The sequence below is a fragment of the Nycticebus coucang genome, chromosome 8, assembly GCF_027406575.1.
Source record: "Nycticebus coucang isolate mNycCou1 chromosome 8, mNycCou1.pri, whole genome shotgun sequence".
NCBI classification, from domain to species: domain Eukaryota; kingdom Metazoa; phylum Chordata; class Mammalia; order Primates; family Lorisidae; genus Nycticebus; species Nycticebus coucang.
In genome coordinates this window covers 132,544,476-132,558,029 of record NC_069787.1, presented here as the reverse complement: position 1 = coordinate 132,558,029, position 13,554 = coordinate 132,544,476, and the positions used below count along the sequence as shown (strand labels likewise).

The window sequence follows — 13,554 nt, the reverse complement described above, 5'->3', positions numbered from 1 at the left end:
GATAACTTAGAAGTTGTGAAGATATTTTACTTTAACTCAACATAGTATATTGGTTCTCAAAAAGTGGTTCCTGGCCTGGAACCATTAGCATCAATGGGGTCATTCCAGAAATGTAAATTTTAGGACTTTTCCTCTTCAACCTTCTATTAAATTGAGGCCACGGGTAGTACATAGAAGTCTATGTCTTAACAAGTTCTGCTGGTGACTCTGATGGCTGCAGAGTTTGATAAGTGTGGGCACAGCAGGTGGCTCCTTCTGCAGAAGGCTCAAAATCTGAACACCTTTCCTTTTCCTGAGTACTGCACCACCATGATGAAAAAAGCCCAGTTCCTACCTTCATGGAAATAACAATTAAACAAACACAAAATCATACCTTGAATTAAGCTTTTGTTGATTTCTATTCCATTATCTAATTATCAGATGAAGCAAAAAGAAAACTTTTTCACATTTTCCAAAACTTTGCTTTTAAGAGCATGATTAAAATAGATTTCCTTCATCTCGTTGTGTGTAATAAATATAATAAAACAGCTCTGGTTTATATTATAATGGAACAAAAAGTACCTGTAAATTCAAAATTTTGGATGTTTTGTTAAATTAAACATTGCAAAAAATAGATTCCCCTTCACAAAGGCTGCAATTTTCTGGTAGATAAAAGAGAAAGTGGAGCTTTTCCAAAACTGCAGAATATTCGTTTTCAAGGGAAAATAGCCGAAGAATACAAAATAAGAAATAAATGAATGGGAAGCTTTGAGTTGCTTTTGGTCCCTTTGGATACAAAGGACCATGGATTTATCTTCCACAGCTGTGTTTACAGTTTGCTGGTCACGGCAGCTGCACCAGCTGAGTAACAGGAAGGTTAAATTTATAAAAGTTAACTTGAAAATGTGCTAGCTCCTTACAAGGAATTAATGATATTGGACTTTTTATCTTCCCCTGCCCTAAAATCTGCTGCTGTGAAGGCACATTTAGGTCGTTAAGCCTCAGTACCCTGAAAGAGCTGCCGGAAGTGAATAAACCTGCCTTCCTTCTAGACCCAGAGAAATGCTTCAAGAAGGAGCCAGAGGGGAAGATTCCCCAAATTCCAGAGCTCCCCTCACTTTCTGGAAGTAAGTCCTCCGCGGTTGTACACCTCTACATCTCTCTCCGTGAAACTCAACTAAGTAAAAAACAAAGTAGGAAAGCATAAAAATCACACGTGTGTGCCCTGCAGGGTGCAGCAACAGAGTGGGGTTTGACTGTTTAGATTTATTAGCTCATTTGTTGATCTGAGTTCTCAGAAAGGACAGGCAACAGATTGAATGAATGAAAGGCACATTTTTATTTTATCACTTTCCTGAAGTCAGAATACCAGGAACATGTGAATTTGCCGTGGATGAGACCCCCCTCTCCCAATAATCTTAATTTTCAGAACTGGTACCAGAGAAACAGCCATTGTCAGACTGCTTTGGCACAGTCTCTGGCAACTTGGTTTTGTTCTTTCCAAGTGAAACACTATAAATAGAGACCTTAAAGTGTGTCTCAGAGGCTTCCACCTGCAGTGTGAGTCTCATAGGATGAGAGGTCAAGAGAGCTTAACATTAAAAAAAAAAAAAAAAAAAAAAAAAAAACCTGAATGATCTCTGAAGGTTTGGAAACAAGATCACCAAAGTAGTCTCTATTTTTCAGACTATTATTATCTCCTGGGTTTCTAAGGCTTTGAAGAATAATTTCTGTACAAAAATGTTTCCTGCAAAGAGGGGTCTTATGGGAACACAGCAACATAACCTGATTTTCAGTGAAGCTCTCAGAGAGCATATGGGCACTGCAGGGAAGCTCATTTAAAATAATTAATGAAAAGTGCAAGTTTTCAACTTGTAACAGTCACAAAATCAGAACTAAACTCAAGCCACCTGAGATCTGTGGTTTCTAACCTTTTCAAATCTTCTGAGCTGGGGCTCAGTGTCATCCTTGAGCAGTAATCACCCTGCAGTAGGAAGATGTCCCCTGTGTCCAGAGGTGGGGAACTCTGAGCTGGGGCTCAGCATCATCCTTGAGCAGTAATAGCCCTGCAGTAGGAAGATGTCCCCTGTGTCCAGAGGTGGGGAAGTTGCAGCTGCTTCTCTTCACTTGGTCCCATATGTAAAGGGAACACAGCTGTCAATACTGTTTTTTCTTTGAAGTTCCACTTATAAGCAATGTACAGCTGTCATTCCTCATCACCAGAATTTCCAGTCTAATTATGGCATTAGGACACTTGTGTTCTACACATGATAGGTCCAACTTGTACTTGCAATGTGCTCCATAGGTGTGGTCCCCCTACTACCCCCTACTATTCGTCCCACACCATCCCCTCTCCTCTCCTTCCCCTTTCCTCCTTCATCTTAGGCTATAGTTGTGTTTCATTTTTCATATGCAAGTGTGAGTGACTATAAATTGGTTTCACAGAATACATGGGATACTTTTTTTTTCATTCCTGAGATACTTTACTAAGAAGAATGTTTTCCAGCTCCATCCATGTAAACATAAAAGAGATAAAGTCTCCATTTTCTAATGCTGCATAGTATTCCATGGTATACATATACCACAATTTATTAATCCATTCATGGGTCAATGGGCACTTGGGCTTCTTCCATGACTTGGCAATTATAAATTGAGCTGCAATGAATAATCTGGTGCAAACATCTTTATTATCAAATGATTTTTGGTCCTTTGGATATACACCTAGAAGAGGAATTGCAGGATCAAACGGCAGGTCTACATTTAGATCCCTGAGTGTTCTCCAAACTTCCTTCCAAAAGGAACATACTAGCTTGCATTCCCACCAGCAGTGCAGAAGTGTTCCCTTTTCTCCACATCCATGCCAAGGTGAAAGCTATGTTGAATAGTATGATGTAAGCACTCCAATTTGTACAAAGAATCAACACATTGAAAATGGCATAAATGTATTTAGGATCTATGTACAAAAGACTTAATAAAAAAATAAATAAAATAGTACAGTAATAAAAAACAAACAAAATTTCCAGTCTAATTAGTAACAGCATCCTCTACGTTTGCTAAATTTATAACATTTGCTTGCTCTTATGAGGGTCATCTATGATTCCTGCTCATTTCTCTTAAGAACATGGAGCCATAAATCTTAGGGCACTGTTGGAGCTCAGAAACTTACACCCCAAAGTGCTGTACTTTGATGCCGTGAGTGCTTTGAATAAGGACAGTCAAGGGAGCGGTCTCCCCTGATCTCCCTACTTTCCTTTCCAAAGTGCCTTCTCTTTCTGTGGTTTCTTTTTCTGACTGAGAGAAGTTCTTCCATAAGAAATGCAGTTGTCTTGAATTCCCTCCCTAGGAATCTCATCAAACCACTTGGGAAGATTAATGACCAGAGACAAGATTAAAAGCCATCACCACATTTTACAGGCTATCAGGTTTTCTGGAAGCTGCTTCAAAACAACTTCTTTCTTTTTTTTTTTTTTACCTAAGAGACTGTTGTGCATAATAAGAAAACCTTTGTTTATTTGTGTTTTTTTTTTTATTTGGAGACCGTCTTACTCTGTCATCCTGGGTAATGCCACACTGTCATCATAGCTCATAGCAACCTCAAACTCTCTTGGGCTCAAGGGATCCTCCTACCTCAGCCCCTCCACTTCCCGAAGTAGCTGGGATTACAGACACCTACCATGACATCCAGATAGTTTTTCTATTTTTAGGAGAGACGGGGTCTCACTCTTGCTCAAGCTGGTCTTAATTCTTGGGCTCAAGGGATCCTCCTACCTCAGCCCCTCCACTTCCCGAAGTAGCTGGGATTACAGACACCTACCATGACATCCAGATAGTTTTTCTATTTTTAGGAGAGACGGGGTCTCACTCTTGCTCAGGCTGGTCTTAATTCCTGAGCTCAAGGGATCCAACCATCTTGGCCTCCTGGAGTGCTGGGATTGCACCCAGTCTAAGACAACCTTTGTTTGCATTGCATTTCTATTCCTCACCTTCCATCAATTGTGGACACCTCCCTCAGAGCCCAGAGGAACTTTGTCCCAGGATGTCGTCTGTTCTTTGGTCCCTTTCATTTTCCCATTCAAGAGAAATTGTTCACTCTTCCTCTTAAATTACCTACATCCCCCACTTCCTTCTCCTGTATGAACAGGGCATTTGAACTTCAACCAGAGTTTCATATTTTTGTGTGAAAAAAATGCACAAGTGCACATTAATACATTTGTACCTTTTCTCCTGTAAATCTGTTGATTGTCAGTTTGCTTCAACAAACTCAATCACCAAACCTCCAGAGGGAAAGCTGGGGCTTCCCTGTGGCTCCAAGTGACCTTCAGGCTTCTGATCGGTTTTCAGGGTCTAATCCTGTCACTTTTCACCAGGATGATTCACCTTTAAGAATGCACATGGGGATATTGTCTTGTCTTTGGAGCCCCAGATAGAAGGGAATATGAGGAGCAACCAGTCAGAAGATCCAGAGTGACAGGACAAAGGGATAAAGACAGTCTGGAGACAGGATGTGCAGCTGGGAGAAGCGAGATGGAAAATGGAGTCAGGATTGAGCGGAGACGAAAAGGTGACAGGGAGCCTGCCCAGCTGGAGAGCAAGGAAGCGAGAGGGAATAGAAAGGGAGGGCAGCAGAGACCTGGGTTTGGAGGTGGAGCCTCTGCTCCTGGGGAGCTTCTCCATTGCCCCGGGGGAGGGCCACGCAGGAATCCTTCTTATGGGCAGCGAGAGGGTGTGGCTGGGCAGGTGGGGTGAGAGCTGCCTAAAAACACTTAAAATACCCAAGAGACTCTCATGTGTTTTCAAAGAGAACTTTTTCCCTAGACTTCTTCATATTAAAATTTCCTGTGCTTTCCCCCTAGTTTTTAAAATATTTTTTCTTTTGTTTTGTATTTTCTTTCTTTACCTCTCACATCTCCTTTTCAAATATTTTTACTCACCTGCTTTCTCTGCAAGTGAAAATCGTTTTTTTTTCTTTACGTTGTGCTGACTTGTGAGAGAAACCAATGCAGACTATTGATCCTAAGTGAGCACGTGACACCTGACACTGCACCTTAGGTTCTGTGAAAGCAGCAGGGAAAAATTCAGACTTGCTCTGGCTGGAGCAGAGGAGGGAATTCAGAGTGAGGGTCACATTGAGTGGGTGTTCAAAGGACGAGGGAGGAGGCAGGGCCGTCAAGGGCAAGGGAATAGTGTGAGGAAAGGGCCATGGAAGGGGAAAAGTCAAATGAGTCCAAGTTGCCTCCTGGGAGTGAATTCTGGATGTTGCGAGATTAACCAAATTTGTCAAACATGTGTGGACGTGAAATGGATGTGTTTGAGTGTGTTGAGTCTGAGGCGCTGTGTGCCGTTTAGGAACAGAGGCCTGGAGGGTTGGAGCAGTAATAGTTAGGTCACTCTGATAGTTTTGAGACACACCATGTATGGCCCATTATTTTGCTTCTGTAAAGCACAGCTGACAATGTCTTTCTGATTCACCTGTGCAAGTTTCAGTTTGCTCGGCATACCGTTGTTGCCAAGATGGTTTGCTTTTGTCTGCCCAGATTTTACTTCTCTTGATTTTTGTCTATCACAATTTTCATAATGTAGCCGGGTATTGTGGCAGGTGCCTGGAGTCCCAGCTTGGGAGGCTGAGGCAAGAGAATCAATTAAGCCCAAGAGTCTGACGTTGCTGTGAGCTGTGATGCCCTAGCACTCTACCCAGGGTGACAGCTTGAGGCTCTGTCTCAAAAAAAAAAAAAAATAAATAAATTGTTCATAATGACCCTGTATATTCTTTGCAATGTTGTACAGTCTTTGACCAGCAGCCTGAAATAGCATTTGTTAATTTATGTACTCAGCCCCGCCCATTCATTTGGCAGCATCTGTGCTGGACGCTGGAGACCCAGGGGGTGTGTAGAAGCCCGGCTCTCCAACATCTAGGAGTGTGGCTGGAGAAACAGGAGCAGGCATCGGATTCTACCACCCGGGCTGTGATAGAGGAAAGCCCTGGGCACTGTGGGGACACAGGAAATTCAGAGACATCTCCTCCGAGAAACCAGAATGTGCCTGAGCTAGATATTAGAAGTCAAGTTGCTATAAGACAAATATAAAAGCAAGGGGCAATATTCAGGCAAGGATCAGGGTGTGCAGAACATGTGCAGCACCGTGTTCTGTAGACGCTGGGAGGCTCCTCCTCACCGGGGGACCCGGAAGGGGCGAGGAGAGAACCAGACAGGAGAAGCAGGTGGGAGCCCACCAGACAGCACCTGGGGACCTTGGCATCTGTTTACTCAGAAACTGAGAGCTGTAGAAATGTCTTCCCCCATCACTGTGAAGGGTTCCCTTTTATCTGCCCTGTCCCTCTCAGGGTTCAGGCAGTTGTCTGCAGTCTTTGTGCTCTTGGCTGGAGAATGACCAGGCAGACCAAGAGCAAGGCAAGTGTGAGACAAAGTTTACCGTGGAAGAGAAAGGCAGATTTACAGAGCAAGATACATTCACTGCAGGTGAAAACCGGCTCCTTTGTCATGACAAAAAGGCCTCAGGAATGGTCTGGGGTCCCGTGTTATACTCTGGGGTGGGTCCTCCTCATGGTTCAGATGTCACCATGGAAGTGCTTTGATGGAAAGTTAATAGCATGATAATTACCTTAGGTCGCTCTAACCCAAGTCACTTTCCAAACCCCTTGTGCCTGAGCATTCTGGCCCACGCGTCCCTCCTCCACAGTGTGCTGGAGGCTGCACAGGGCAGAGCTCCTACTTGGTCCCTTCAGAGAGTCGTGGCGGCCCCTGGCTCTCTACCTGAGGTCGCCTCTTCAGCTCTCATCTCCTGGTGTGACTCGTGTGCTGACTGACCTGGAAGGGGGCAATCTTTTCCCTGTGCTTCATACTTCTGCCACTGCTCGGCTTCCTTCTGAGATGTTTTTCCTTTAGTGTGAAGAAATTGCTGCTGTATTTCTTAAAATATAGGTCTGCTGGTGAATAATTTTCCCAGCTTTTATGTGTCTGGAAAATGCATTTATTTCATTTTGACTTTGGGAGGATACTTTCTCTGAATTTAAAGCTCTGACTGTCAGGCCCACCTCCACCCCCAGCTCATCAGACCTTGCTGCCAGAGCTCCTGTTTGCAATCCTGCTGTTCACAGTACTGATGCCTCTTACTCTGGTTGATGCAAGATCTTTTTCTTTATCCTCAGTTTCAGAAGTTTTACTGTGGTGAGTCTAAATATGGTTTTCTGTGTATTTATTTATACTACTTGGAGTTTATAAAAAATCTTGAATTCAGCTTTCTTAAATTGTGGATAATTCTCAGCCATTATCTTTTTCAAAAACCTTTTTGCATTTCCACTCTTGCTCGTCCATCTAGAAGTGCGACCACACATACGGCGGACTGTCCAGTTCCATCAAAGGAGTTTCCTGTGCTCTTCTTTTCATTTTATTTTTCTCTCTGGGCTTCAGTTTAGATATTTCTTCTTGACTTGTCTCTGAGCTCACTAATCCTGTCTTTGCCAGTCTGCTTTTAAACCCGTCTGATCAATTTCCAATTTCACATTATATATGTACATCTATCTATCTATCCATCCATCTCATCTATCTATCCATCCATCCATCTCATCTATCTATCCATCCATCTCATCTATCTATCTATCTATCCATCCATCTCATCTATCTATCTATCTATCCATCTCATCTATCTATCTATCTATCTATCTATCTATCTATCTATCTATCTATCTATCTATCTATCTATCTATCTATCCATCCATCTCATCTATCTATCTATCTATCTATCTATCTATCTATCTATCTATCTATCTATCTATCCATCCATCTCATCTATCTATCTATCCATCCATCTCATCTATCTATCTATCTATCTATCCATCCATCTCATCTATCTATCTATCTATCCATCCATCTCATCTATCTATCTATCTATCCATCCATCTCATCTATCTATCTATCCATCCATCTCATCTATCTATCTATCTATCTATCTATCTATCCATCCATCTCATCTATCTATCTATCTATCCATCCATCTCATCTATCTATCTATCTATCCATCCATCTCATCTATCTATCTATCTATCTATCTATCTATCTATCTATCTATCTATCTATCTATCTATCCATCCATCTCATCTATCTATCTATCTATCTATCTATCTATCTATCTATCTATCTATCTATCTATCCATCCATCTCATCTATCTATCTATCTATCTATCTATCCATCCATCTCATCTATCTATCTATCTATCTATCCATCCATCTCATCTATCTATCCATCCATCCATCCAGTTATCCATCTATCTGCACATTTTTAGTTTTAGAATGCCACTTGAATCTCTTGAATATAGTACACATTGGAAGTTTTTCATTCATTTCATCCATATTTTCTGTTTTCTAAAGTTATAGTAGTCAATTTAAAGTCTCAGTCTGCCAACATGAACATGTAGATATTCTTGAATCTGCATCTAATGTTTATTTTTTTCTCTTACTTGTTGGTTACATTTTCTTGCTTCTTTGCAAGCCCAGTAATATTTCACTATATAACGAAGTATAAAAGATCTATAGACCCTGACACTGACATTATTTTCTCCCAGTGACAGTTCACTCTTTCCTTAGTTCTGCAGAAAGAATGAGGCGCCGATTACCTTAACCCAGTTAGGAACTGAGCTGGGCTGGTCCTGCGGTGCAGACTGAGTGAGGCTCAGCTAACTCAGTCCACTGCTGACTTCAAATGCCTGGTTTAGGCCTCTCCCTTCCGAGGGATTTTCTCCTCTGAGTACTATAAGACAGAAAGAAACATTGCTCTGTGTTTCCAGTTTGAAAAGTTGAAAAGTCTCCCATACCACCCAACTTCCTAGAGAACGTCCCATGGGAAACGCTGACCCAAAACATGAAATTTCTCTGGATTCCAATACAACACACCAACCCACGTAGCCAACAAAAGTTTCTGAATTTACTTTTTCATCGCAGAATCTCTCAGTCTGTTGCAAATCTGTTTCACAGCAATACCCAAACATGTTACATCTCTAGAGGGAAGAAAATACTTGTCAATATCTGCCCATGTACAAAGAGCTCTGCCACCTCCAGAATTTTAGTTATTTCGACCATCTTTGCTTCCACAGCCATCTCTACTGGCTTTCAAAAATATCATCAGTAATTGAGCTGGTTTTTCTTTTCTATCTGGAGAAGTGAGAATTATAACCTGCTACTACCCATGAAATCCTACCTAGAAACAAAATTCCTGTTGAAACATTTAAAACCAGAAACTGACCAGCGGCATTTTAGAAACCTTTCTTCAAACCTTGGTGCATGACCTGTCGCGGACGAGATGCAGGCCGCAGCCATAGTAGTGGGAACTCGCTACGTGCGAGATTTTGAGTCCCTGCTTTGCCCTCTACTGGTCGTTTATATCTGGGTAAGTTGCTCAACCTCCGTCTCAGTCTTTCCCCTGTAAGACTGTGATAATGACGCCGGCTTCTTGGAGCTGTACAGGGCGATTAGGGCACAATGAATAGGCATATGAGCCCCTCACTAAATGGTATCCAGTAGTATTTCGAAGATAAGGAGAAGGAGACTCTAGAAAGGAAATAACTAATGTGAGAAATAGGCAGCAGGTTGGGAAAGGAAGAAATTTAGAAAAGTAGAAATCAAATTGCCGGAAGGCCATGGAGAAGGGTGCCTTGCTTTTGGCATTTTGGGGTGATTTGGAATATGAGAAGATGAGCTGGAGTTGTTTGCTTTTTTCTTTTTTTCCTTTCATCTCAATCTGTCATGTGGAATTGTTCTGCCTCTGCTTTTAAACACTGCTTTTGAGGTTTATGTCAGAGGGTAGGGGGTAGGACTTAGCAGTGTGGGCATGAAGTTAGGGAAGAAAAGGACATCTCAGGTGGTCTGAGGGGAGGAAAGTGGAATCAGCGAGGGTGGGATCCAGCCTTTGGCATTTGTGATTGCAAGAGGGACTTTATCTAACAATTGCAATCAGTGTAACCTGGCTTATTGTACCCTCAATGAATCCCCAGCAATAAAAAAAAAAATAAAAAAATAAAAATAAAAAAGGACTGAGAGTGCCGATGAGAGGTGCACACATGTATCAGTGCCTGGTTTCTAGTTGGGAGAAATATGTTAAAGGGAAAAAGACTCCTTTGAAAGAGGAAGCACGGAAGGAGAAGGTAGCTTAGAGTTAGGGAACAAGTCTTGTTTTCAGGATATTTTGAGCTGGGGCTGCCTGTGGGACATTTGCCAATTAAGGTAACCATCTCAGGAAACCAGTGACAGCGGGAAGAACAGCGGGGAGAGCTGACGAGCAACCATAATCAGACAGGCGTGTTTCAAAGTTGATTTTAAGGGCACTGATTTTTTTTCTGATTTGAGATGTCATGTATGTGCGTTATTAAAAAGTGTCTAGTAAGAAGTTGCTAGCACTTTAAAGAGAGCAGGGATGGGAAACCAAAATAACCAGCACTCCCCACGGAAGAGGGAGGGACCAAGCAAGACCTCAGTGGACAGGGCCTGTCACACCTCACTGGACAGAGGGTGAGGCCACAGAGATTCTGCAGGTGGGGCTGGGACATCCAGGGTTGGAGTGCCAGGGAGAACAGGCAGAGAGGGGCGCTGCCTCTCAGAACTCACGGCATCTCAGAACTCACCGCAAAGGCATTAAAGGTCCAGGGGGGTTGTTCGCAGGGGAAAATGTGGACAGCTATTCATGGGATGGGGTCAGCACACTGCTGACAAGAGGGCATTGCTGGCTCTGGACCTGGGCTGGAGAAGCCATGGCAGGTGCTGGGTACTGGGGCCATTGTGCCATAGGAGCCTAGGGCCAGAGAAACTGCTCTGTGAGAGTCTGGGGAGAGGAGCTCAGGGAATGTAGACTTTGGGAGAGAAATCCATTTCTCCCCCTGTGTCCCCCCAGTGTTCCTTGTGACAGAGCTTGGTGTCATCCTGGTTGGTAAAGGAGAGAGACTTGTGAGGCTGCAGTCTGTGGTCACAGAGCAGGTCTTAAAAAGTGGATTTAGGCCGGGTGTGGTGGCTCACACCTGTAACCCTGGCACTCTGGGAGGCCAAGGCAGGGGCATCACTTGAGGCCAGGAGTTGGAGAATGGCCTGAGCAAGGACAAGACCCCGTCGCTACTAAAAATAGAAAAACCAGCTGGGCCTTGTGGCAGGTACCTATAGTCCCAGCTACTTGGGAGGCTGAGACAAGACAATTGCTTGAACCCAGGAGTCTGAGGTTCCTGTGAGCTGTGACTGTCTCAAAAAAAAAAGAAATGGATTTGGAGCTGAGAGGGGGTTCGTCGATCAGCAGCCTATTCTCATCTCACTGCCTCTGTGGCCTTTTCTCCACTCCTGGTCCTGTTATGTCACTCTGGACCCTCAAAGTCACGGTCATTATCCCTGCTTGGTTCTAAGATGGTGACATTTGTCATTTAGGAGGAATGAACATTTAGAAAGGGAATAAAACTTGAAAGCAATGAAGATACAAAGCTGAAATTTCAAGTGTAAGACTGGCTTCAAAACCAAACTCTGCCACTTGCTAGCTGGGAGCCCTCAGGCCGGGAAGTGACACTGCGTATCTCAGCTTTCCAGCTGACGGCGGCTTCCTGTTAGTTCCCCGGTCCCATTGGCTAGACCATTGGCTGAGACAGCCTACGCCAAGCCCTGGGCACAGGGCCCCACCCCCAGTGTGAACTGAATGCATTTTATTTACTGGAAGTATCTTATTACTCACTGAATAGCTTGCCAATGTGTGAGTAATTATCACCCCAATTTTCCATATGAGGATTTTGTGGCATAAAGAGTTTAAATAACCAGCCTGGGTTCACATGTGAGTAAAAGTAAAACCCAGGTAGAAGGCTAAGCAGGACTCAGGTGTCTGCGCCCATGATGTTTCTGGACGTGGGACGGTGTTCAGATCACACTCCCCAGGAAGCTTATGTTGGGCTTATTCCTCCCACCAGCCATTGTCCCATAATATTACCTATTTTTTATCACTTTCATTTTAACTAGTTCATCTCCTTTTTAGAAGGATAGTGCTGAATTTAAAAATTCTTATTGTAAAGGAGCACTTAAGTAATCTCAATAATCAATCTATTCCCCTCCACACCATCATACGGAGCCTACCTTAAGTCTTTACACTGACTTTTACCCACGTTTCTGCACTCTCCATAATCACAGTGTACAGAAGGTTATTTGGCAATTGGACAAGAAGAGGTATTTGCCAGACTTCCTTTCAATGTTCTAAACCATCACTTTGGAACTTGGGATAGTTTTCAAACACTTTAAAACCCCTGGGTGATTTTTAGTCTCACCTACTGGGTTTTTAATGTCCATCTGTATTCTGTTTCTCTCCCTTTAAAGTTGAAACATCTTTTTAATACTCTCTCTTTACCTTCCAGGGTGTTCCCACTGGGTTCTCAAACAGCTTGAAACCCATCTTTGATGTGCCTCATTCAAAAACCTGGGAACTACTTAGAACTGGCTCTGGGTCAAGTTTTGCCGATAAATTCCCCAGGACCCATTCACACTGTGTCTGTAAAATCTTTAAAACTTCCCATGTGGAGAAAATGTTGTATTAAGGACACCTCAGGTGGATTGTATTTTTTCGTTGTTGCTTTTGTTCTGTCAAAGACAAAATGCGTGAAACAATTAAGGAGATGATTTTATTTCCCTACTGCAGTAGGGGAAATGTTCCTTAAAGAAGAACATCTCAGAGAAAAAGAAGGAGACCTGAGCTTTATAGAGGCAGGTCCCAGGGCAATCTAGAGGGAGGGGAGAGGGGGGTCTCATTCCAGAATACACGAGAGCCGAGGGGTCCTTGACAGTTAGTGCTTGTGGAACATGAAAGAAGGGGGGATGTTCTGAAGCATCTCTGCTTCCAGGTATTCAGGTAAATTTCAGCACTGTCAGTCCTCCTTTTTTTGTTCAAGACAAATGACTATCACTCATTGCTGGGGGGATCAACCCAGAAGTGACCCTACCCCTCCTAGGGCAGACAAGGTTTTAGAAATAGTCTCTCAGGGATTTTTTTTTTTTTTTTCTGGTTTTGCTGAACTGTATGTTGCCATGTGGAGGCAGAGTCTGTTGTTTTGGAGTCTTGAAGACCCTGGAAGAAAGGGATGACTGCAAGGCAGCCTGGAAATCTGGATGGGATCTGGACTGTCATGTTTCAGCCCCTCATAATGTCAGATGGGAGGGAGAAAAGTGGTAAAAGTTAGTTTGGAGGATTGTAGTCAGATATTGAAGGAAAGTGATAGGATTGGAACCTTGGTAAGGGTTGACAATGTGTACAAGGTAACAGGCTCCAGTTCAGCTTAAAGACAGGCACCCAAACGGGTATTTACAAGGAGAAAAGAAATTCACGTAAATTTCTCCCACCTAAGACAGAATCTGCATATCCACCACAAACTAGCAATTTACAGAGGGGCAAAATCCTTAAAAAAACAGTGAAGTCAGCCAAGAATCTGACAACACAGAAGGGTGTGTTAGGGAAAAAATATGATTTCTCACGTGAGCTCTTTAGCTACAGGTGAAAAATATACACATAAGTTTTTAGTGACATCTAGTTTAGTACCTTTGGTGTAGAATATAATCT

General features: G+C 43.0%; 1 protein-coding gene across 1 annotated transcript in view; it reads left to right on the top strand.

Annotated features, from left to right (window-relative positions):
* WDR49 (WD repeat domain 49) overlaps window positions 1-13,554 on the top strand; it is a gene marked incomplete at its 3' end in the record, with an annotated part of 157,560 nt that overhangs the window by 132,402 nt on the left and 11,604 nt on the right. Inside the window, 1 exon segment of the mRNA XM_053599684.1 lies at window positions 960-1,106. Coding sequence (XP_053455659.1) covers window positions 960-1,106 — 147 coding nt within the window.